The sequence below is a fragment of the Symphalangus syndactylus genome, chromosome 4 (assembly GCF_028878055.3).
Source record: "Symphalangus syndactylus isolate Jambi chromosome 4, NHGRI_mSymSyn1-v2.1_pri, whole genome shotgun sequence".
Taxonomy (NCBI): domain Eukaryota; kingdom Metazoa; phylum Chordata; class Mammalia; order Primates; family Hylobatidae; genus Symphalangus; species Symphalangus syndactylus.
In genome coordinates, this window is record NC_072426.2 from 123,686,336 (window position 1) to 123,709,799 (window position 23,464).

Consider the following 23,464-nt stretch of genomic DNA (forward strand, 5'->3'; position numbering starts at 1 on the left):
TTGCTAAAAAATTTTCGTTTGAGATACACCAGTTACCGGCAAATCAAACAGACATAAATACCACAGTAAGCAGTCATTTATCGGGTAACCCTGTGCAGAGTTGCATGAAAGCATCCAGAGGCAGAACAAAATCCACAGCAGAGCTGCTGCTTTTCAGATAGACTGCCACTGCAGGTGCCATGGCCCAGTGCCAGAAACACAGACAGGGGAGGGGTCACAGGCAGCTCCTGCACAGCACCACTGGGCAGAAGTTGCCTGTAATCAGAGCACTACTGAAAGCAATGGTGGTGGCAAGGTGAACTTGGTGAGCAAGCATTCCTCTGTGAATTCAATTTCTTCTTGTGAATTTCATATTGCAAGCCCATTAGCCTCACTTCTCTTCTCTAGCCATTATCATTAGCCCCTGGCAGAAACAATGACTACCAGCTGTAACTGGCAGCACACTACCATGATAATTTACACAAAGATTAAAAATGAAAAATTAAATACTGAGATTTCTAGCCATCTTTTAACTTCTTTTATTATAAAAAGTATCTCTCTATCTATCTTTCTTCTTCTTCTTCCCCTTCTCCTTTCCCTTCTCCTTCCCCTTATTTTTTTTAACTTCAAACCTATAGTAACTTTGGATAAGCACTAAGTTACCATAAATGAGGTTTTACTTATTTCTTTTTCCTGAAGTCAGTGCAACAAGGTATTTGAAAACCTTAAAGAAAGAAATTATGAAATTAAGAAATAGATGACAAAATATACACCTGGCTGGGCACAGTGGCTCACACCTGTAATCCCAGCACTTTGGGAGGCTGAGGCGGGCAGATCATTTGAGGTCAGGAGTTTAAGGAGTTTGAGACCAGCCTGACCAACATGGTGAAATCCGGTCTCTATTAAAAATACAAAAAATTAGGCATGTATGGTGGTGAGTGCCTGTAGTCCCAGCTACTTGGGAAGCTAAGGTAGGAGAATTGCTTGAACCTGGAAGGCAGAAGTTGCAGTGAGCTGAGATTGTGCCACTGCACTCCAGCCTGGGTGACACAGCGAGACTCTGTTTCAAACAAACAAACAAACAAACAAAAACAAAAACACCACCCAAACCAGAAGTATTTTGAATAAAGTGTCAAATACTTATAAGGTGTAATTACTATTGATATCATGAGCAGCCACTGTGCCAAATTCATGCACCATAGAAGATTCTGAACTCCAAAGGGCCTGGCATGGGTCTTTGCAATTTAATTATGGACATTACTGAATCTCATATGAAGAAATGTTTAATAACCAATAAAGAGAAATAATTGAAAAACTGCTCTAAAATGAATTAGATCAGCCATCTGCACAATACCATCTCAAGTAATAATTGGGAAAGAATATATAGGGGTGTTTCTGAAATGTTTCAAAGAAGATGAGAGTTCTGAGAAGAGTATTTGTAACTTTTTAGATTATTTTGCTTTTTGAGAGCATAGTGATAAGAAGGGTAACGTTGCATGCTTTAGGGTATCATTTGGCTAAAAAAGGAGTAGGGTAGGCTTATACTGCAATGATGAGAAGAACACGTGGCAGGCACTGTGGTGAGTAAGAAAAGCATGTGGAGTAACTCAAGCTAGAAGCCTAACTATTATAGGTTCCTGTGTCAGGAAGAGGGAGAAATCTGGCATTTCCCCCCTACACTTTCAGCTCTATCACTGAGGCTAAAGTCTATAGGGAAGAGTAACCACTATTAGACAATCCTTTCAATTATATTTATGAGATACCCATGGGGAGGAATTTTCTATTATTCTTTCCAAAATTTAAAAATCATTAATATATTTTAATGAAATACTAACAGTGTGGTAGAAAATCATAGAAGTTACTTACCCCAGAATAAATACAGAATTTGAATATTTTTCTACCATGGATGTAGCATATATTAGAAATAGTATCATTTTATTTTATTTGGTTTGTATCTAGCACAATAACATGTCACTAAACAAAATGCAGTTTACTCTCATTATCCAGAGTTCAGAATTTAGGTGTTCAAAGAATCCAGAACACAGTCAAACTCAAAGCAACTGAAGGCCAAGAGGAAAACAAGCAAAAAGCTCATGAACTTTAACGGTGGGAGGCATTGGGTCATTCCTCAAGCTTTTAACCCAGCCATATATGCATTAAATAACATAATCAATCACAACAAGATGGAAACCCTGACAGAGAAGTGACATCTGACATAGAAGAGAACTTTGAATGCTGACAGAAAAGCTAAAAGAAAGCAAAGGAATGTCGGTCGTTTTAAGTGAGGAACAATAAGCTCTATGCATCTCAGTAACTTCAAGGCATCATGGAAAATGTCTGGAATATTCGACTGTTAGTAATACAGAAAAGGCTATTTAAGATTTAATTTCAGAAAGAATTCTCCACTTAAGAGGCAAAGAAATGTGTAATCCATTTCATATAAAAATTTATTTTCAAGGGAAATGGTGAAAACCACTGGTATTTGAAAGTGTAAACCTCAACTCTATAGAACTTTTACTGTATGACAAGTTTTAATTCCATTCCTAGATGATGCTGAGTACCTGATGCACTCTTCTGATGCCATTTTGAAATGTTTCTATTAAGGTAAAGTAGTGAATAAAATTAATAGATTTTTTTCTCCTTCTCTTAACTTCTTTAGGAGATAAAAGATCATATAACACAACATTTATAACACTGCATAGTAGGCTTATATATAATGTAATATATATATAAATAATAGCACAAATTAGGGGTAAGGAATGGAGCTGAGTTGGAGCAAAGCTGCTATATTTTACTGGAATTAAGTTGGTATTAACCTGAAGTAAATTGTGATAATTTAAAATGCAGACTGGGCACAGTGGCTCATGCCTATGAGCCTAGCACTTTGAGAAGCCAGGATGAGAGGATTGCTTGAGGTCAGGAGTTCAAGACCAGGTTGGGCAACATAGTGAGACCTCATCTCTATGAAAAATAAAAAACTTAGCTGGGTGTAGTGGCACACGTTTGTACTCCCAGCTACTCAGGAGGCTCTGGTGAGAGGATCGCTTGAGCCCAGGAGGTCAAGGCTGCAGTGAGCCATGATTGTACCACTACACTCTAGCCTGGGTGACAGAGTGAGAGTCTGTCTCAAAAAATAAAATGTATATTGTAGTGTCTGTAAATATGACTAAGAAAAGAACTAAAACAAATACATAGTAAAAAAAATTTAATGAAAATAGTAGACCAGAAATGTTATTTAATACAAAAAATATGATAAAGGAGGAACAGAAAAACAAAAAGACCCAAGCCTAAAGAAAATAATTAATAAAATGGTAGACATGAATCCAACTATTATAGAACTCTATAATAGATGAGATTTCTTTACATGTGCTGATCTATTTCTGGATTATGCTATTGGATGCTATCTGGATTATGCTATTATCATGCTATCAATAATAACATTAAATGTGAATAAACACTTCGAATGGCAGAGATTGTCAGTCTAGATAAGTAACATGATCCAACTATATGCTATCTACAAAAGACATTTTGAAAGTGTCCAAAATCCAAAAAAATAGGTTGAAAATACAATAATGGAAAAAGGTATACCATGCAAACAGTTACCATTAGAGAACTGAAGTGGCTTTAACAGTATCAGGCAAAACAGACTAAAAAATTACTAAAAACAAACAGAGACAATTTATGACTAAAAAAATTGGTTAATTTATCAGGAAGACATAACAATTATAAACATATATGCATTGTGATAGGCTGAAAAATGTACCCCTCACTCCCAGGAAGATATCAGGTCCTACTCCCTGGAATCTGTAAAATGCTACATTATATGGGAAAAGGTTCTTTGCAATGTCATTAAATTGAGGAATTTTTTTTTTGGAGACGGAGTCTCACTCTGTTGCCCAGGCTGGAGTGCAGTGGCATAATCGCAGCTCACTGCAACCTCCACCTCCCAGGTTCAAGCGATCCTCCTGCCTCAGCCTCCCAAGTAGCTGGAACTACAGGCACATGCCTCCATGCCTGGCTAATTTTTTGTATTTTTAGTAGAGATGGGGTTTTGCCATGTTGGCCAGGCTGGTCTTGACCTCCTGACCTCAGGTGATCTGCCTGCCTTGGCCTCCCAAAGTGCTGGGATTACAGGCATGAGCCATGGTGCTTGACCTCAGTTGAGGATTTTGAGATGGGAAGATTATCCTGATTATGAGGGAGGACCCTAAATGCAATCACATGTATCTTTAGAAAATGGAGACAGGGAGAGATTTGGCTATAGACAGAAAAGAAGGCAATGTGAAGACACACGCAGACATCCTCTGGACGGAATGTGATACTGATTTCAGATTTCTGGACTCTAGAACTGTGAAAGAATAAATTTCTGCTGCTTAAGCCACCAAGTGTTTGCAGTAATTTGCTACAGCAGCTATAGGAAACTAACATATGCATTTAACAACAGAGCCCAAATATACATGAAGCAAAAACTGATAGAATTGAAAACAGCATTTGGAGACTTCAATATCCCACTAGCAAAACAAAAACAAACAAAAACAAAAACAAAAAAAACAACTAGACAGAAAGTCAGCAAAGATATAGAATAGTTAAACACAAAAAACCAAGTCAATCAACTGACATCCACAGAACACTCAACAATAGCAGAATACCCATTCTTCTAAAGGGAACATGAAGAATTCTCCCATATAGACCCATGCTAGGTTGAAAACAAGTCTCAATACATTTTAAGCAACTGAAATCATACACAGTATGCTCTCCAATCACAATGAAATTAAAAATAGAAAACACAGGAGGAAATTTGGAAAATACAGATTTGGAAAATAATAGAAGGGGATTTTGGAAAATATTTGGAAACCAAGCAATGCACTTCTAAACAATCCATAAGCCAAGAAAGAAACCACAGGAATATCAGAAAATTGCATAAGCTGAATGAAAACAAGGAAACAAAATATCAAAATTTATGAGATACAGCAAAAACCACACATAAAGAGAAAATTGTAATTGGAAAACCTGATATTGGAAGAGAAGAACTCAAATAAAAAAACTAGTTTTCCAATTTAATAATCTAGTTAGAGTAAACTAAACCCAAAGCAAGCAAAAGGAAAGAATGAATGTTAGAGTGAAAACTCAATGAAAGAGAACACAGAGGCACCATAGAGGAAACCAGTGAAACAAAAAGTTGGCTCTTTGAAAAGACAACAAAATTGACAAAACTTTTTAGCAAGACTGAACCAGAAAAAAAGATAATACCAATTACCAAAAATCAGTATAAGTGAGGTAATATCTTTACTAACCTTAGAGAAATTAAAATGATAATAAGTCATACTATGAACAACTTTATAAAAATAAATTAGACAACTTAGACTAAATGGACAAATTCCAAGAAAGAAATAAATTACTGACATAGATTCAAGAAAAAATAAAAAAAAAATCTCGATAGACCTATAAAAAGTAAAAAAAACTGATTTGGTAATTTAAAATCTTCTCACAAAGAAAAGGCCATGCCTAAATAGCATCAGTGGTGAATTCCACCTAACATTTAAAGAAGAAATAATACGTAGCCTTCACAAAGTCCTTCAAAAATATAGAGGAAGAAGGAACACTGTCATATCTCATTCTATGAGACTAGTATTACCCTGATAACAAAGTCAGATGAGGATATCACAAGAAAACTACAAACTAATATTCCTCATAAATACAGATTCAAAAATCCTCAAAAGTAGTAATTCCTCAAGAAAATACTAACAAAACAAAAATCCAGGACATATCAAAAGAACTTAAAACATATAAGTGTAATATATTTGTGAATGCAAGGTTGGTTTAACAACCAAAAATCAATTTATATATCATATTTCACCTTTTTGTTTCTTGCTTGAAAATCTTTCCCTATTCCAACATCACATAGAAATTCTCCTGTATTATCTTGTTAAAGTTTATAGTTTTACCTTTATATATAAAGCTTTAATATACTTTCATTTTGTTTGTGGCATAAAATAAGGTTCCAATTAAAATTTTTTCCCCGTATATCTGCTATAAGTTGAATTGTGGCCACTCCCCACAAATTTTTATGTTAAACTCTCAACCTAACAGCACCTCAGAAGGTGGCTTCATTTGAAAATTGGGTCATTACAGAAGTCTTTATTTAGGATAGGCCATACTGGAGTAGGGTGAGTCCTTAATCTGATATGAATGGTGTCCTTATTAAAAGGAAAAATTTGGACAGACAGACATGCATAAAGGGAGGATGATGTGAAGAGACACAAGGAGAAGACAGCCATATATACGCCAATCAGAGGGCTAGAACAGGTCCTTCCCGTACAGCATTTAGGAGAAGTCAACCCTGCTAAACCTTGATTTCAGACCTCTGGCCTCCAAACCTGTGAGACAATAAATTTCTGTTGTTTCCATCCAGATAATCGTACTTTGTTACGGAAGCCCTAGGAAACTAATAAAATAAGTATCTCAGAATCCTAAATTGAAAAGTCCTTCCTTTCCCCATAGTTCTGCAATACCAGCTCTGTAATGGATGAGGTTTCTTTATATATCCTGGTCTATTTCTGGGTTCTCTGTTCATTTTTCTTATACTACTTCTCCTTCCCGAATTACTACAGCTTCATAATAATTTTTGATACCTGGTAAAGCAAGTCCCTCTGAAATCTGCTCTTGTTCTCCAAGAGGATTTTGGCCACAATGGCCCTTTGCTCTTTAAAATCAGTTTATCATCTTCCAACAAAACAAAGTAAACCTATTGAATGGTTTTTGTATTTTTATATTGACTTTATAAAAAAATTTGGGGAGAATTAATAATCTATCACTATGGTAAATCTGTTTTTCCTCTTATTTAGGTGTCCTCCTTTTTTAACTAAAAATTTCACAGTAAATTACACATCACGGCTAAAAGCAAACCAAACAATAGTAATTTTAGACTCTTCATACCTATCTTCCTACATTCCCAGGGGATTTAAATCCAACCACTGCACTGGGAATAAGAGGATGAAGATATGAGAGGGAGAAACCCTCAGCTAACAATAATTGTTTCCAACTGCAGCCACCATGGCTGTTTACATTCTTGGCTACATCATTATCAATATGGAAAATGAAAAGGAAACAACAACAACAACAACAAAAATTTGAAACAAGCTTCTGGCATTTCAATTCCAAATTTTTTTTTTTTTAAAAATGTTGTCTGGTCAGTGGGAATGTCATTTCCTCACTCTTGTTCAGTGGGGGGCATGAGATTCTGTCTCTATGCCGTCATCACTTGAGAAATGAAAATTTTCCATTCAGAGAAAAAAATTATACAAGATTGACCTAATTCATTCAGAGGTGTAAGACCTATAAAGGTTTATGTTGAATAGATTTAAATTTTAGCAATGATAGAAACAAGTTTAGATTTTATTTCTTCATCAAACTTGTTTTTTTCCTGTCAGGCAATACTATGAAAGGACAGCATCTCTTTTAATTTGTCCACATATTCTCTGATGATAATGGAAAGCAGATAATATATTCATTTTATTTTTCTTTACCTTGTTAAGTGAGTACTATTTGTGTCACCATTATGAAATAGTAGAGGAGACAAAAATCTATAGAACATACACAAAAGTAAATGTGATTTTAACTGGTAACCTTAGGACAATTCAACAAGAGAACGCTTCCTTTGCTATATTAACGCCACCTCCAGGCCTTGACAAGCTTTCTATTTCAACAAGTTATCAAAGAAAAGGTAATCTCCACACGAATAGGGATATTGTCTCTTATTCATCGAATCTAACAGTGCTGGTCCATAAGCAAGCACTCAATAAATACATGTTAAATGAATGAACTATTATAATTTGAATCAATTATGTATATTATGTATCCTTTGGCTAAAACAAAACGCTCTACTTTTAAAGGCCAACTTTTAGTAATTCTGCCGAGACTATGGTTTTCTTCGTCTCTTATTCAACATGAAACTTGAAGGTTATAAGAGGCAGTATAATATATAGGTCCTACATTGACATTATATCATAAGAGACAGATGATGGGCATTCTGAACTCATAAATTTTTCTATTATTTGAAAGTATGAAAGCCTGTTTTCATTTATATTTCTGATGCAGTATCTGAAATAAATTTTTTTCCTTGTTCAGGTAATAGTAGATAACAGGGACCAATCTCAGGGATATAATTAAGACTGCTTTGGTTTTACCCTGATTCCAACTGTTCAAAACAAAATATAATTTACTTCTCTGAAAAACTAATGAAATTTAGGTGAGTTTTCCTTCTAAAATATGTAGGATATTATCTTCTGTTCAAGCCCATCCACTTAGCCAGTTTTCCAATCCTACATTTAGATCTTCATTACTTACAGAAAACTGAGGATAAGAGTTGTTGGGTGAGACAGTAGTTACAGTCCTCTAACACAAACAGAGAATGTAGCATTACTGGTTCACTACCAAAATCATACTCCTAAAAATATCCTATCCTCTTGAATTAACAACCAAATACTTAAAAAAGACATGCTGGGTATCTTAAAATGAGTATGTCAGTTAATTAATTCTCTGATCCCCTGCTACCAACAGAGTATTGTATAATCTGTTATTATTCACTGTCCTATAGATCATCTGTTCTTGGTGCTGGTTTGTTCCAGGAAGAGGGACAGCTGCAACACTATATCCCTGTTCAACCTGAGGACCATCTGACTTTAATTGTAACACACAGCTTGATGTGGCTCTGGCTATGAGAAGCTGAAGTATCGTCTGTAATAATCTTGAAAAGCAGAAACCTGCCAACAGAGGGCTGAAAACAGGGATTGTGCTGTCTGGCTGCCTGACGGGCTGCAGGAAATATGATTAATGAGTAAGGTATAATGATATCAGGAACCCGATTAGCACCACAAAAAGGTCACAGATCAAAGTAGTATGCATTTCATGAGCTGCAATCATTGCATAAAATCTGTGGACTTGAAGTGGCAAACCAAAAAGAGGAGGGGGATGAAACTCTTATGTGACAATATGCTAACCAATACATAAGATACCATACTAACAATTTAGTCACTTGTAGAAAGTTAAAAAGAAATTACAAAATGAATCAATATAGACTATATTGTAAGGAAACTTTGTTCATCAGAGGTGTAAAATAAATATTTTGAATGAATGAATATTAAATTCTTTCATAAAGGCACATATATGTAAAATCAAGTATCTTTCCTAATTATGAATTAAAATGACCAGATATATACTCAACTCTAAACTATGTTTGCACTTGAATTGCAGTGATTTTATATACAGTTCTGTTTAGGAATGTAAGCTAATTCAGAGTCTAAACAATGAAGACATCTATAAAACTCAAGCAGTAGGAATCACTGGGAAAAGTATTAAGTAAACTTAATAATAATGTTACAACAAATGCACAGTTAATACTGCAAAATATTATTTGGTATATAACTTTACAATCATGCCCAAGTTTAGAGCGTGGGTAGTCAAAATCCAAATCTACTTGTAAAGCAATTTGGTAAACCACAATCTTCTTTTCCTTAGTGCCCTTGTAAACCTGTCCCAAATAGACCTGGCTCTTCTGAGGTGAAGGCAGTGAGGGTAGAGATGGGAGGTACTGTCAGGAGAGCAGCTTGCCTTAACTTATATAATTAAATTTTTTAATTGTCAAAATGTTGGTGAAAAACTTAATATATAACTTATTCAAATGTTTCTGCCCTTTAGAGCTCCTTTAAAGTGAAGTAAACATACTAACAAACTTCTTTATATTATTAATAATACTAACTATGGTAAATGCTAACTATGGTAATGATTAACAGAAAACTGATTCCCTTGAGACTTAAAATTTCAAGTCATATTTGAGAAAAAATGATCAGAACATGATTTTTTTCTTAAAAGTATATTCACCAATAATGAGGATATTTTGTATCTTTTATATATTGTATAAATATTTAATATCTAATATTTAGTTAAAACATTTTTTAAACCATGATTCAAAAGACACCATTAAAAACTAAAAAAGGCTAGTTAAAAAATATTTTCAAAATACATGTTGGATAAATGACTTTTATGGAGAATACACAAAGATCTCTTACAATTCACTAATAAAAAGACAACCCAATTTAAAAATAGGCAAAATATTTGAATAGATACTTCACCAAAGAAGATATATATATATATATATATGAGTAGCAAACAAGTCAGTGAAAAGATGGTTAACATTTTCATCATTAGGATACTGCAAATTAAAGTAACAATGACCTACCTACTAGAATGGCTAAAATAAATAAGACTGACAATACCAAGTCTCGTTAAGGATATGGAAAAACTGAAACTTCATACATTGTGGGAATACAAAATGGTAAACATTTTTATTATATGACCCAGGAATTCCTAGAAATCTACCCAAGAGAAATAAAAACAGATGTCCACACTAAGACTTATATGCAAATATTTATAATAGCCCAAACTAGAAAAAAAAGTCCATTAACTAGTGAATAGATTTTAAAATGTGATATATCTATAAAATGGAATACTATACAGCAATACAAAGAAATTAACTACTGATATATGCACAACATGGATGAATCTCAAAAAAACATCATGCTAACTGAAAGAAGACAGGCATGAAAAGACTACATATTGTATGATTCCATTAATAAAAAATTTCTAGAAAAGCAAAACAGAGACAGAACCAGTGATTGCCTGGAGCCAGGAGTGGAAGCAGAGGCTGACTATAAAGACGCCCAAGGAAACTGTTTGTACTCGTGAGTGTTCTAAAGCTGGATTGTAATGGCGGTTACATAACTGTATACACTTCCTAAACTCCCTGAATTGCATACTTTAAAAAGTTGAATTTTATTATATATAGATCGTACCTCAACAAATTTGTTTTAAAAGAAAAATCACTGAAAGAAAAAAGTTGTAGTATAAATGTACCTTCTATTCACTTTTGTGTTTCCCTGGGGGAAAAAAACACATACGACCATAGACACCTGCCGCATTTAAAGGTTTGACATTTCCTTCAGTATCTTTCAGAGCAAGCTTAGTCTTCATCTTTCACTTTAATCACAGAAACTTTGTGAGAATCTTTAAAAATTCTTGGGGTAAAAGTAAAATGCAACATGTTCCATAAGACTGTGATACAATAATATTATTTACTATTTTCTGAGTGCCTACTATAAGCCAGAGAATATTCTAGGCATTTTACATACATAATTACAATTGTTTACTCATAATTTCAAAATTACAAATGAAGAAACCAAGGCTCAGAAAGGTTAAACTGCTAAGGTCCCACAATCAGCAATGTGATTGATAAAGCATTGGGAAATCTGGTCAGATTCCAAAGCTTACATATTCTTTCCACTCCCCTGCATTGTTTCCAGTATATATGGAATGCAAAATTTCAATAATAACGAGACTGTAATAGGATCTGGAAGATAGGATTAATTGTTGGTATGAAAAGAAAGGAATGCCACATTAAAAAAATGCAATAATTTTCCTTTTTTACGTGTGAAGGAAAAACACAATGCAACTGAGATTTCACTTTTAACGTAGAGTATGGTAAACATTCTACTTTTATTTTTTAAATTTATTTTATTTTTTATTTTTTTGAGATAGAGTTTCACTGTGTCACCCAGGCTGGAGTACAATGGCATGATCTCAGCTCACTGCAACCTCTGCCTCCCAGGTTCAAGCGATTCTCCTGCCTCAGCCTCCCAAGTAGCTGGGATTACAGGCGCCCGCCACCACATCCAGCTAATTTTTGTATTTTTAATAGAGGTGGGGTCTCACCATGTTGGGCAGGCTGGTCTAGAACTCCTAACCTCAGGAAATCCGCCTGCCTTGGCCTCCCAAAGTGCTGGGATTATAGGTGTGAGCTACCGCACCCAGCCAAGATTCTACTTTTAAATACTAAGAATAAAGCTCCCTGATTTCAAACTTCTGTGAAACTTAAAAGGCAAAAAGGAAAAGTCATATTAGTGTCTCAGAAATAATACTGAACCCAGATAATGAAGGACACTAAAGAATCCACTAAAGAGGATACTAAAGAGTTGTTTGTAGGCACAAATTTAATGTGCTTTTAAGTTTTAACGTTTTCATATTCTCAATATTAAACGAAGATTTCCTTCAAATGATAGATACAGGACATAATTTGAAAATCTTGTTTCTATTATGAAAATGTGCAATGGCCTTCTAACCTGGAACACAAAATTACGTTCCTTTCCTGGAAAGAGAAGCTCATGTTTGGAAAAACTCACAATCCCAATTTCACTTCTAACTTTCGCTTATAATTTTGAATCATCATGTATATACGAATGTAACTTAAATTCTGCATAAAAGAAACTATTATTTTATATATCAATTCAATAACATTTCATAAAGTATATACAAGGATTCTTGAGCTATTGTCACTTTCAGTTAGTCCTATCACCTACAGCTTTGTCCAGAAGAGCAACGGTTAATGATTATACACAAACACGAAAGATGCTTTGAGCAAAAGCTCATAACAGACAGAGTAGATGATTACTATCTTACCAATCTGTTTATGTGAACAAATTCTTCTGAGGTTTTGGCCCAAGGAGGAAGTTCGACATCAGACACTACTGTCCCATCATCCATCACTCCAAGATTATAATTATTGAAGTTGACAAACATCTCAGGGAGATAATAAAATTCAGGGATCAACTCCTATATAAAAATAAAAGACAATGTGATATTATAAACTGTAGGATACTGACTAGATATTCAAAAAAAGGACCTGATCATTTTCTATTGTTCAGAAGAACAAAATAAACACAGGGAATTTTTTTTTCTTTGCATATCATAGCCCTGTCACAGTTTCTCACAAGGTAGACAGATCCTATCCAACCCAATTTAAATAAGATCTTAGTGGTATAAATAGCTTTCACAGGCTTTCCTTCATGACATGTCTCATAACCTCAAAACTCTTAAATACAAACATTTTAGTAATAACTGAGGTTTGACAAGATATAAACATAAATCACCATGCTATAACAATAATGACAACCTAACTAGATCTTTTATGAGGTATATGCAATTTTTGCCAGAAAAACCCAAAATCTTTCTAAGCATTAAAATGCCACTGTCTTGGTCTCTTCATCAACCAGGAAGATAATTTATTACAGTTTAGCCATGGTTTGTCAGTACCTTTTCCTCACATTTCAAAACAGTCAAGTTTAAAGATACCAACTCTGATAAAAGATCAAAAGGTAAAATTAGTCTAGAAAATGACTTGCATGAGAAACTGAGTAAATTCAATATGTAACTTTAATAATGACATTTAATAAGCAGAAAAATGCAGCTGTTTAGCCTTTTGTGTGTAATAAACCCCATATATAACTATTTCAGAGGCTCTGTAGATCAGACTTGAAATCCAGTCTTGACATGGGTCAGTGGTTCAGTGGTCTTTCAGATACCCCCTCAGGGCCAGCTATGGCAGGCCCGGCTTTCCAAACAGTTGAGTAAAATAGGGAGGTCATCAGATTTTGGACAAGGTCAGTATGAACTTGCCAGAGCAGAGAAAAAAAAATCCAGCAGGAATTAAGCTATTATCACCTCCATCATCCATGTGAAATGTTGCCTGACTTTGAATTGTACATCCTTTGTTTACAATCACAATAATTAACTAAGCAGGGTAGAAACGAGCTTGTTCTCCTTCCAAATGGCTGACAACCACCTGACCATTAGACTTAAAAAGCCTTTTAATTGAACAATTTAAAAAAAAAAGACCTTGTTTAAAGCTTAACTATAAATAAAATTAGACTATAATCACACAAAAATTTTAAGATTCTCATCTCCAAAAACAATGCATATAATTCTAATTGACAAAAGGGGAAAAAGCAGATGTGTGTTATTTTATGAAGCAAAAAGCCATATCCAATTTGTCTGAGCTAACACTTATTGCATGGTATGAGTCATACTCTCATACCATAAATAAATAAACTCAATAAACCTTATTACATTTAATCTCACAACCACTTTACAAGGTAAAGTATCAATCATTTCTACTTAAAAAATGAACTAAGGCTCAAAAAACTGCTTTGTCCAACGTTACCAGTTGATATATTACAAATATGGAAGTTGGACCTGGACTTGTTTAACTGTAAAGCCTGTGTCCTTAGTCATCAAATAAGCCTGGGTTCTACTTACATAGTATATGCAGTGCTAAACATTTTAAATATGAGTTTTTAACTTATATACAAAGTGATTTTTAAAAAAGGAAAAGAAACTCTAAACTTTTAGCATTTTCATGATGAGAAAACAACTGGCTATCCTGAATACATATATCTTTCATATATATATATTTATCTCTCTCTACATAGCAATTGTTATATAAATAATTGAAAAAGAATTTTTGTAATGTTGTGATTTATCCCAATAAATCACTATATAATTTTCTAGTATTAATTTGCTGAAGTGTGTATTCAATTAATTTCCAGCTTTGACAAATTTTACCAAAATATGTTATTTTCACTTCATAATACTTGTGCTATTGAAGATGAATGTTACTATTCCCAGGCCTTGTTTTACAATAAAGAGGGAGGAACATGCTTTCCTTGTTCATTGACAATCAAAAGCAGCATTTGCTTAATTAAATACTAATTATTCTCATTTCAGTAATACATGCTGCCCACTTCCACTTCCATTGACACTCTATCATGATTAGAAGATAGTGTCCCTCTTCTGCTGGTTATACCTACCACGCTCTTGTTTTATAATTCTCCTAGATTCAAAACAATAATTATAATGGATGAATTTTAAGTGCTAGTTTTCCCCCGAGTTTTAAAATTTGAGAGATTCGTCATTTCTATTGTAAATTAGAGATGCATAATAAAATATACCTAAATGCACAGTAAAAATATACCTAAAAAGTACTCTTACCAACACCAATTTGAGGAAGCAGAATGGAACAAATGACATTTCATAGCAATTATCACAAAACTGAAGTTTTCAATCCTTCTAATGTATAGCACCAAAATATTATCATTTTGTATATTTGTCTGTATCTTCTACATCTGTTATTTCATTCAGGTTACTCAACAAATTGACAAAAAATTTATTTGCTCAAAACAAATATTCTCCACAAGTTTTTTTTGTTTTTTGTTTTTTTCTTGGTTTTTTTTTTTGGTTAAGAGACAGAGTCCCACTCTGTCACCCAGGTTGGAGTACAGTAGTGGCACAATCATAGTTCACTGTAACCTCAAACTTTAATCGATCTTTCCACCTTAGCCTCCCAAGTGGCTAGGACTATAGGAATACACTACCATGCCTGGCTAATTTTTTAATTTTTTGCAGTGACAGGGTCTGGCTATGTTGCCCAGGCTAGTTTCAAACTCCTGGCTTCAAGCAATCCTCCCCAAAATATATTTTATTCCTGGCCCAATTTATTTTTAAATACAAATTTATTATGAATTATTATGTTACTTTAATATTGACACCTTAACCTAAATATAAATTCAATTAGTTTAACTAGAAATTAAATGGAGCAAAACCACCCACAAAACAAACAAGAATTTTTAAATAAGTGATATGAAGAAAGCAATTTCAATTTTCAAGTCTTTCAGCTACATAATTTCTATCATGCTGGGAAGAAGGTAATAACCATCAGTTTCCATTTAATTACTATGGATTTTGTGATTTCCTAAGGAAACATTTTATGTAAATTTTGTACAATGGGCATTGTAAACATATTTCAAAATTAAAAATTTAAACACTAAAAATTAAAAATTAGCTTTCAACATTTCACTTGAAATTTATCAAGATATGTATTTGTGTTTTACTCTATTTTTTCACCTCTCACTCCCTTCACCTTTAATTTTAAGAGAGTAGTCAGGCATTTCCTTTCTCAAGAACATTCACAGGGTCCAGAGCAGAGGCCTCTTGAAAGCATCTTTCTTATTTGTCTTGTGTGAATCTCTAAGCAAACAAAGAGTATGTGAGGTATCCAGGTGAAGGAGGAGTCAAATGTTACTATTTTTAAAGAGAGAGAAGCCAAACAGGCATAAATTTTTTCCAAGAGTAGGGAAGCAAGTTCTCAAAATCTACAGTCAGCATTTTTTTTTTTTTCCAGCCTAGGGGAAAGGAGAAGGGATGAAGAGGTTACGCAGGAACGCAGAGGACGGGGAATGGTGAGAGGGTCACTATATGCCCATACAGTGCCTCTATGTGAATTAGAAAAAAGGTAACACTTCTAGGCTAATGTAGTCCTAAGAGAATTCAGTTTGGTAAATTGAGTAAGTACAGGCTGAATTTTAGCTTCCGTTCTTTCTCTCAATCAAGTGCCCTTTCATGAAGAACAATATGCCTACTGTACGTAGTAGTCCCATGCATGGTGCACATAGGGAAGCTAGTCCCTTGGCACCATGGCTTTTGGCATCAGCAAATACCTTCTAACACTAACTTGGTATAATCATCAGAGCTGTCTGCCTCCGAAAGATCATATGTATCTTAGACAATAAAGATATGACTAATGAAGAAAACGATGGACTAAAGATGTGAAAGCTAGTTTTCTAGGTATCACATAAGCCTGGATTCTCATTCAAGCCTTGAGAACAGAAGGTCCCTGCCCTACCAATCTAATAACTACAAAGGAATATATATTAAAAGTATACATAATATACATAATATATAATATAAACATATACATATATTATACATATATAATATATAAACATATACATATATTATACATATATAATATATAAACATATACATATATTATACATATATAATATATAAACATATACATATATTATACATATATAATATATAAACATATACATATATTATACATATATAATATATAAACATATACATATATTATACATATATAATATATAAACATATACATATATTATACATATATAATATATAAACATATACATATATTATACATATATAATATATAAACATATACATATATTATACATATATAATATATAAATATATACATATATTATACATATATAATATATAAATATATACATATATTATACATATATAATATATAAATATATACATATATTATACATATATAATATATAAATATATACATATATTATACATATATAATATATAAATATATACATATATTATACATATATAATCTAAAGTATAACATAAACATGTCATTTTATGTATATATTTATATATACATATATATACACATACACAAAATGCAGGAAAAATTCGGCATGAGCAGAAATACAAATAGAATGTAAATGTTATTTCTTATTAAAATAATAAAACTCATAAGAACCCCTCTTAACTATTTGATTTAAACCTTAGGTAGAAATGAAGGGTGATGTAGCACATCATTATCACAAAAAAGAAACCACATGTATTTAGTTCTTATTCTTTTTTTGTTTGTTTGTTTGTTTGTTTAACACAGAGCTTTAGTTTCATGTCACTGTCCTAGCTTCATCTACCTGTTGCCAACAACCTGAAAGAGTTTCTCCATAGCCCTTGATTCCTGAATTGTTCAACATATCAACAGCAACAGTCACAAATACATTGACTTAAGGACTAAACAAGCAGCTTTCCTCTACAGACCATTGAGCACCCCAGGAAGGCGCAGCTGTCTGATCCACCCCAGCCTCTTGGTGTCTGTGTCCAGCAGGAAGGACCTGGCAGCAGGCTGAATCTAAGCACTGCTTTCAGGCCACTCTATTCTCATCCCTGCATCTTCTAGGGGAATAAGGAAAAAAAAAAAAAGACTGTTTTCCTGCTTTCAAAATGGAGGGCCTTAAAATAAACCAAAGTTCCAGAACAAAAACAAAACACAGGAGCTGGCTGGGTGCACTGGCTCACACCCGTGGTCCCAACATTTTGGGAGGCCAAGGTGGGAGGATCGCTTGAGTGCAGGAGTTCAAGACCAGCTTGGCCAACATGGCAAGACCCCATCTCTACAAAAAAAAGTAAACAAAAATCAGTTGGGCATCATGGCATATGTCTGCAGTCCCAGCTACTCTGGAGGCTGAGGTGAGGACTGCTTGAGCCCGGGAGGGCAAGGCTGCAGTGAGCCGAGTTCATGCCACTGGCACCCTAGCCTAGGAAACAGAGTTAGACCTTGTCTCAAAACAAAGACCCAAAAAATCCCCCATCATCTGCAAAGCCATGCTGGGAGCACAACTATTTCCCATAGGCTTTCTTTTTCCTTGCCCCATTGACTTCCAGAAGGTTTTCCCCTTACCCATCATCATGACTTTGCTCATCTTTCCCAATGGCGCAATTCAATAGGAAGAATTAACAACTAGAAAAGGAAGAAAGAAAAAAAAACAAATCTAACCCTATGAAAACTCTGCCTTCAACATAACTCCAGAGAGATGAACATTATAATACTGGCACTCCTGACCCACACTATCCTCTGCACCCGGTCCCTGACCACATTCTCCTCTCTGGACACTTAGACATCAGGTTCCCCAAGAGGCAAGGTTCCATGAAGAGCACCCTGAGTTCCTTAGAAGAACTGGCACTGCTCTGGCTCCTCTGACAACTGAGGCTGGCACTGTGGGCACCACCAGGTGAGCCTCTGGAACCCACCTGAGGGCCCAAAGGGCTTCTTCATGACCTGGTGTCCAGCAGGGAACTGTTCTTTCTGGTAGACCTGCATGTGCTGCGGTTTGCCCTGGAACTTGCCCTGCAGCCAGGCTGTACTGAACTCCACCACATGATCCACCAGGGCCTCCTAACGTGGAGGCACTCAGGACTGAACCAAGAGAAAGGGGATGGATGCCAGCTCTGTACAAGGCTTCATTCTTAATGATGTTCCCTAGTCCTGAGAAGTATTTCTGGTCCAATGGTGTATAACAGACAGGCTGAGCCTGGCCTAGCGCTTCCAAGGCTTGTCCTCAATGGAACTTCTCAGACAGGATGTCACAGGTGGGTGTGACCTCTGGGGAAGAGCTCCAAGACATCTGACAATTATAAAATGCCAGGAAGCCACCACCACCAAAGTACACAACCAACCTCGGGGCAGGGTCCCTCCAGTCCCCCCCTTGTTGGCTTTCTTGGATCTGGAGAAGTCGTTCACCCAAACGCTGCCAACAAACGAGCTGACACGCAGCCACCTCCCAGCATCTCCTGTAGGGGTGTCTCCCTTCAAACATTCCTCATCATCCTCTCCCTGGAGGACGAGCTCTGTGGACCATGAGGAGGTGTCAAGGGTCTTCTGCCCACGGGGCTCCCAGGCCTACTTTGAGTCCGCAGTCCCTTCCTTCTGTGCTTCTTTTTGTGGAGGCTCTGGCAGTGGGTTGTTGCCAGCGGGCTCCATTTCTTCATCTGGATCAAATCTAAGGAATAATTTCTTTCCATGGACCTGGCTGTCCTGGAGCCACAGAGACTGGAGGCTGGTGGGCTATAGCTTCTTACTGTTGCTCCCTATCTTGACCACCTGCTTGCCCACAAAAGGAGAGACCAAATGGTGAAATGCCCTCAACAACAGCCCTTCTAGCATCCCAGCTCCGGGTGGGCAGCCCCTTGGCCTAACCCAGCACCAGCTGCACGGCCCGCACAGCAGCTCCAGCACCAGGCGGAGATTTCTCAGCGCCACGGCACACGCGGGCTCCGTCCCCCCTAGGGGACGCCCCTGTAGGTTAGTTCTTACTCTTCAGAGAGAACTGTTTTAGGGTCTGGGATACATAAAATGAGTCCCCCCCGCCCAGAGAATACAGATCTAAATCAGTAATAGAGAAAGGATATATTTTTAAGAGAAAATAGGTTGTGAAAACAACTAGCACTCCAGAAGTTCAAATGAGAAAATTATGACTAAAAGTTGGGATGGCCAGAGAAAGCTTTAGGGAAAAGATTGTAATACATTGCATTTCACTAACACAGAACTCATCAATCTGTATTATAACTGCTTGTTTGTTTCTATCTCTCTCTAAATGGAAGGATCCATGAAATTGAGGACATTACACATGAATTTAAAACATGACAAGCATTTCTAAGAAACTAATACTGAGGAGAGAGATTATTAAGATTTTACATATAGTATGAAGAACAACATCAAATTAGCACAATTAAATAAGAGAGTGAGCATATATACAGCAAATCCTCACTTACTGTCATTGATAGGTTCTTGAAAATTGCAAATTTACGTAAAATGGTATATAACGAAACCAATTTTACCACAGGCTAATTGATATAAATAAGTTCCCACAGTATATTTTGGTTGCCACAAAAACATCACCAAACTTCTAAAAAGAGACCCAAAACACTTCTAATATTAAATATTGAAATAAATGTGAGCTATATATACATCTAAGAAAGACTAACAAAAACAAGATAATTATTTACCCATTTATTCCACTTCAGGGTTGCAGGTGGCCTAACACCTACTGCGGCAACTCAGGGCGCAAGTCAGGAACCCATGGTACCTTGGACAGGACACCAGGTGCCATCCCATAGCAGGGAGTGCGTGGGCGCGCGCGCACACACACACACACACACTCAGATTGGAACCATGTAGACACACCAATTCACCTCATGTGCACATCTTTGGGATGTGGGAGGAAACCAGAGTACCTGGAAAAAGCCCACACAGACATGGGAAGAACGTGCAAACACCACACGGACAGTGGCCCCGGCCATGAATTGATGTTTTTTTTCTCACCAGCGATATAACAAAACATTGAATGAAATGACGTTATTTGAGGACATGCTGTACTTAAACTATATTGCAGTCTCATCACAAGAAAATCTGCATAAGTCAGTGATGAGAGTTCAATACTCTCTTAATATGAAATAAACATGCTGAACTCAACTGATATATACCAATATGTAACAAAATAAATAAGCATATATACAGCCACAATCTTATTGTGGATGACAATGGCATTTAAGTTATACAGTAGAATTCCATTTTAATACTAAAAGCATCTTTCTAAGAACCATGTCTTGATACAATACCAAATATTACAGTTCAAAATTATCTCTTTTGACAGATGAAATGCAGTAACAGAGTCAAAGACTATGCCTTTCTAATACTTTTAATGCACATTTACAAAGTGAAGTATGTTTTATATTCATCAGAACAGAACAGTCAGTTCTGGATAAAAAACACATGTTCAGCAATTCTTTAAAACATCAGTGGAAAATGGTAAGTAAACAACACTGACAGAAGACAGATACATCTACAATTCACATTTTCTTCTGGCTTGCTCACAATAATTTTAATCTCTATCACTTAATTAGGTAGATGAGTCTTAGAGGCAGGTAACATGGCCAACATTTAGTGTATCATCTCCTAAGATAAAAATTTGAAAGGTTCAACCAGAGGTTATACCACAGTTCAGGATAAGCCCATTGCTTTGATCACAAATCCCAAGGCTTTCATGGTATAATGACAAGGATTGGTTGTGACCACACATATGCTTTAGTTTTCTTTATTAGGGTATAATTTCCACTGATATGAACAACCTTTGCAGCCAGGCTGTATGATTCTCCTTTTAATAGTCACCAATTCTATGGACTGAACTAAACCTACCACTTCAATATATTGGGGCAAACATACCAAATACTAATCTGTCAACCAAAAAGAAACAAGATAATCAAAATAGAAATAAAAATGAAGAAGCTCCTTTTTAGTTAAAATTAAATATTTATTTCATTTTTCCTAAATATGAAATATTGACAACTCAAATGGAAGCATGATAAATTAGAAGTTAATTTAAGGTGCACTGCTTAGGGACACTGATGGTAAAAAAAAATGTGAAAGCAAAATTTTAGCTTTTCACCACTGAAAAAATAATTGAAAAAATTGAAAATAAGCTTTCTTAATTAACAAAAAACAGCTGATTAACAATATATTATAAAAATATAAGGTGCATGTTTTGATACATTTTAATTTTCAAGATTTATTGTTAGCCCATAAGTAATAAAACTTTTAAAAAATTCACTAGAGATCAAGTACATTGAATTGCATTTATAATAGTTATTTTAAATCAACTGCATATCTGAAAGCTTTCAAGTTGATATTTAAATTTAGTTTGTCCTAATTTGGTAGATAAAATGCTGTTTTTTCCTACAGTAAAAGAAAAACAATTATTTTCAAAATTGGAAAAGAAAAAATAATCTATAATCCTTCCAGACCAACCCCATAAATATTATGTGGTTTTTAGATATTATAAAACTGTTACTTCAAATGCATTACAATAAAGAAAAACCATGGATTACAAATCAATAGATAAATGATAATCTATTTCTATCTGATATAGTAGAAAGAATAATTGGTTTTAAGTCTTGTCTACTCAACTTACTGTCACATGTACTCAAATTAATTTAATTTCTGTGACCCTTTCTCACCTCAATTGCCATTTCAAAACCACAGGGTTTGTTGTGAGGGTCATATGGGATAATACAGAATTCTATATATACATAAGACATTATTATCATTAGTAGGATTCATGATAAAAATCCCAAATTACAGACTCAACTTGCCTAAATCCTAAAGCCAATAGGTCATTCACTGAATTATGCCCATTTATAAAAGCATTTAACATAACTCTAAGAATACTTAACAAAACTTACTTTCAAAAATATATATGCCCACAAAAATATTCGAGACTTAATAGTTCCTGCCAAATAACTGTGACATTCAAAACAAATATATTATTTTTTTATTAGCAATGACAGTAGGGCTTAACATGCTTCATATTATGATAAATATCCCCAATAATTTATGGTTCTTTCTTGCTTTCAACACATTTTTCACTTCCATGTTTGAAATGGACATCTCCATTGGGCCTTTTGCTGTTCTAGACCCTTATCTCCAAATAAATTATAATTTGGAAACAAATAATAGTGCAAACAAAAGGTGAGCTGTAACTGGCGTAAGAGAAGATGCAAATAAAATTTCTGGAATAAGTGGTAGATATATATTTAGTATGGGAGAAGAACCACTCATCTCAGTATCTAAGAACACATTAATGAACAGTCTACATTTTTTAGTTGAACAAAAAATATGATAAGATCACCAGTCAAAAAACAAATCACACTTGACACATGTATTTTTATAATTCTGGAAGATATGAATATTTTCCAAATGCTTTAATAGGTTTTTAATTTTCCTCTATAGTACGTAAATAGCATGAGAAGAAAAATATTCAGGGGTTCGAGTAATTTTTATCAATAAGCAAAATGTAGTTCACTGTAGACATGAGTACAAACTTCAGTACTTAATTAGCACAAAGGTTCATCATTTAACCTACTGATACTTGAAGAAAAGGGCTAAAGAGATGTGGCTAAATTAACAAATCGCAAGTTATCTATAAGTTACATATAAAAAGCAAGGATAAACAGACATATTTGAGAAAGCTTGAGCTCACTGATGAAAAGAGAGGCTGGCAAAAAACAGAAGGAGGGAGGGAAGATAGGAAGGGGAAAGGAATGAGCACTTAAGTTGAAAATGTGCAAATGCATGAATAAGGATAAGATTTTAATTTTACTTTCTTTCAGCATTTTTTAAAACTCTAAATTATTTAAAAAAGAT

At 34.8% G+C, this 23,464-nt stretch overlaps 1 protein-coding gene and 1 pseudogene across 6 annotated transcripts in view; both read right to left on the bottom strand.

The window, feature by feature from the left end:
- LRBA (LPS responsive beige-like anchor protein) overlaps positions 1-23,464 on the bottom strand; it is a 786,161-nt gene that overhangs the window by 148,839 nt on the left and 613,858 nt on the right. For all 6 annotated transcript variants that reach the window (XM_055276087.2, XM_063638262.1, XM_055276088.2 and 3 more), the window contains one exon: positions 12,490-12,642. In XM_055276087.2, the coding sequence (XP_055132062.1) occupies positions 12,490-12,642 (153 nt within the window). The remainder of the gene's footprint in view (positions 1-12,489; positions 12,643-23,464) is intronic.
- Positions 18,078-19,414, bottom strand: LOC129481129 (endonuclease 8-like 2; annotated as a pseudogene).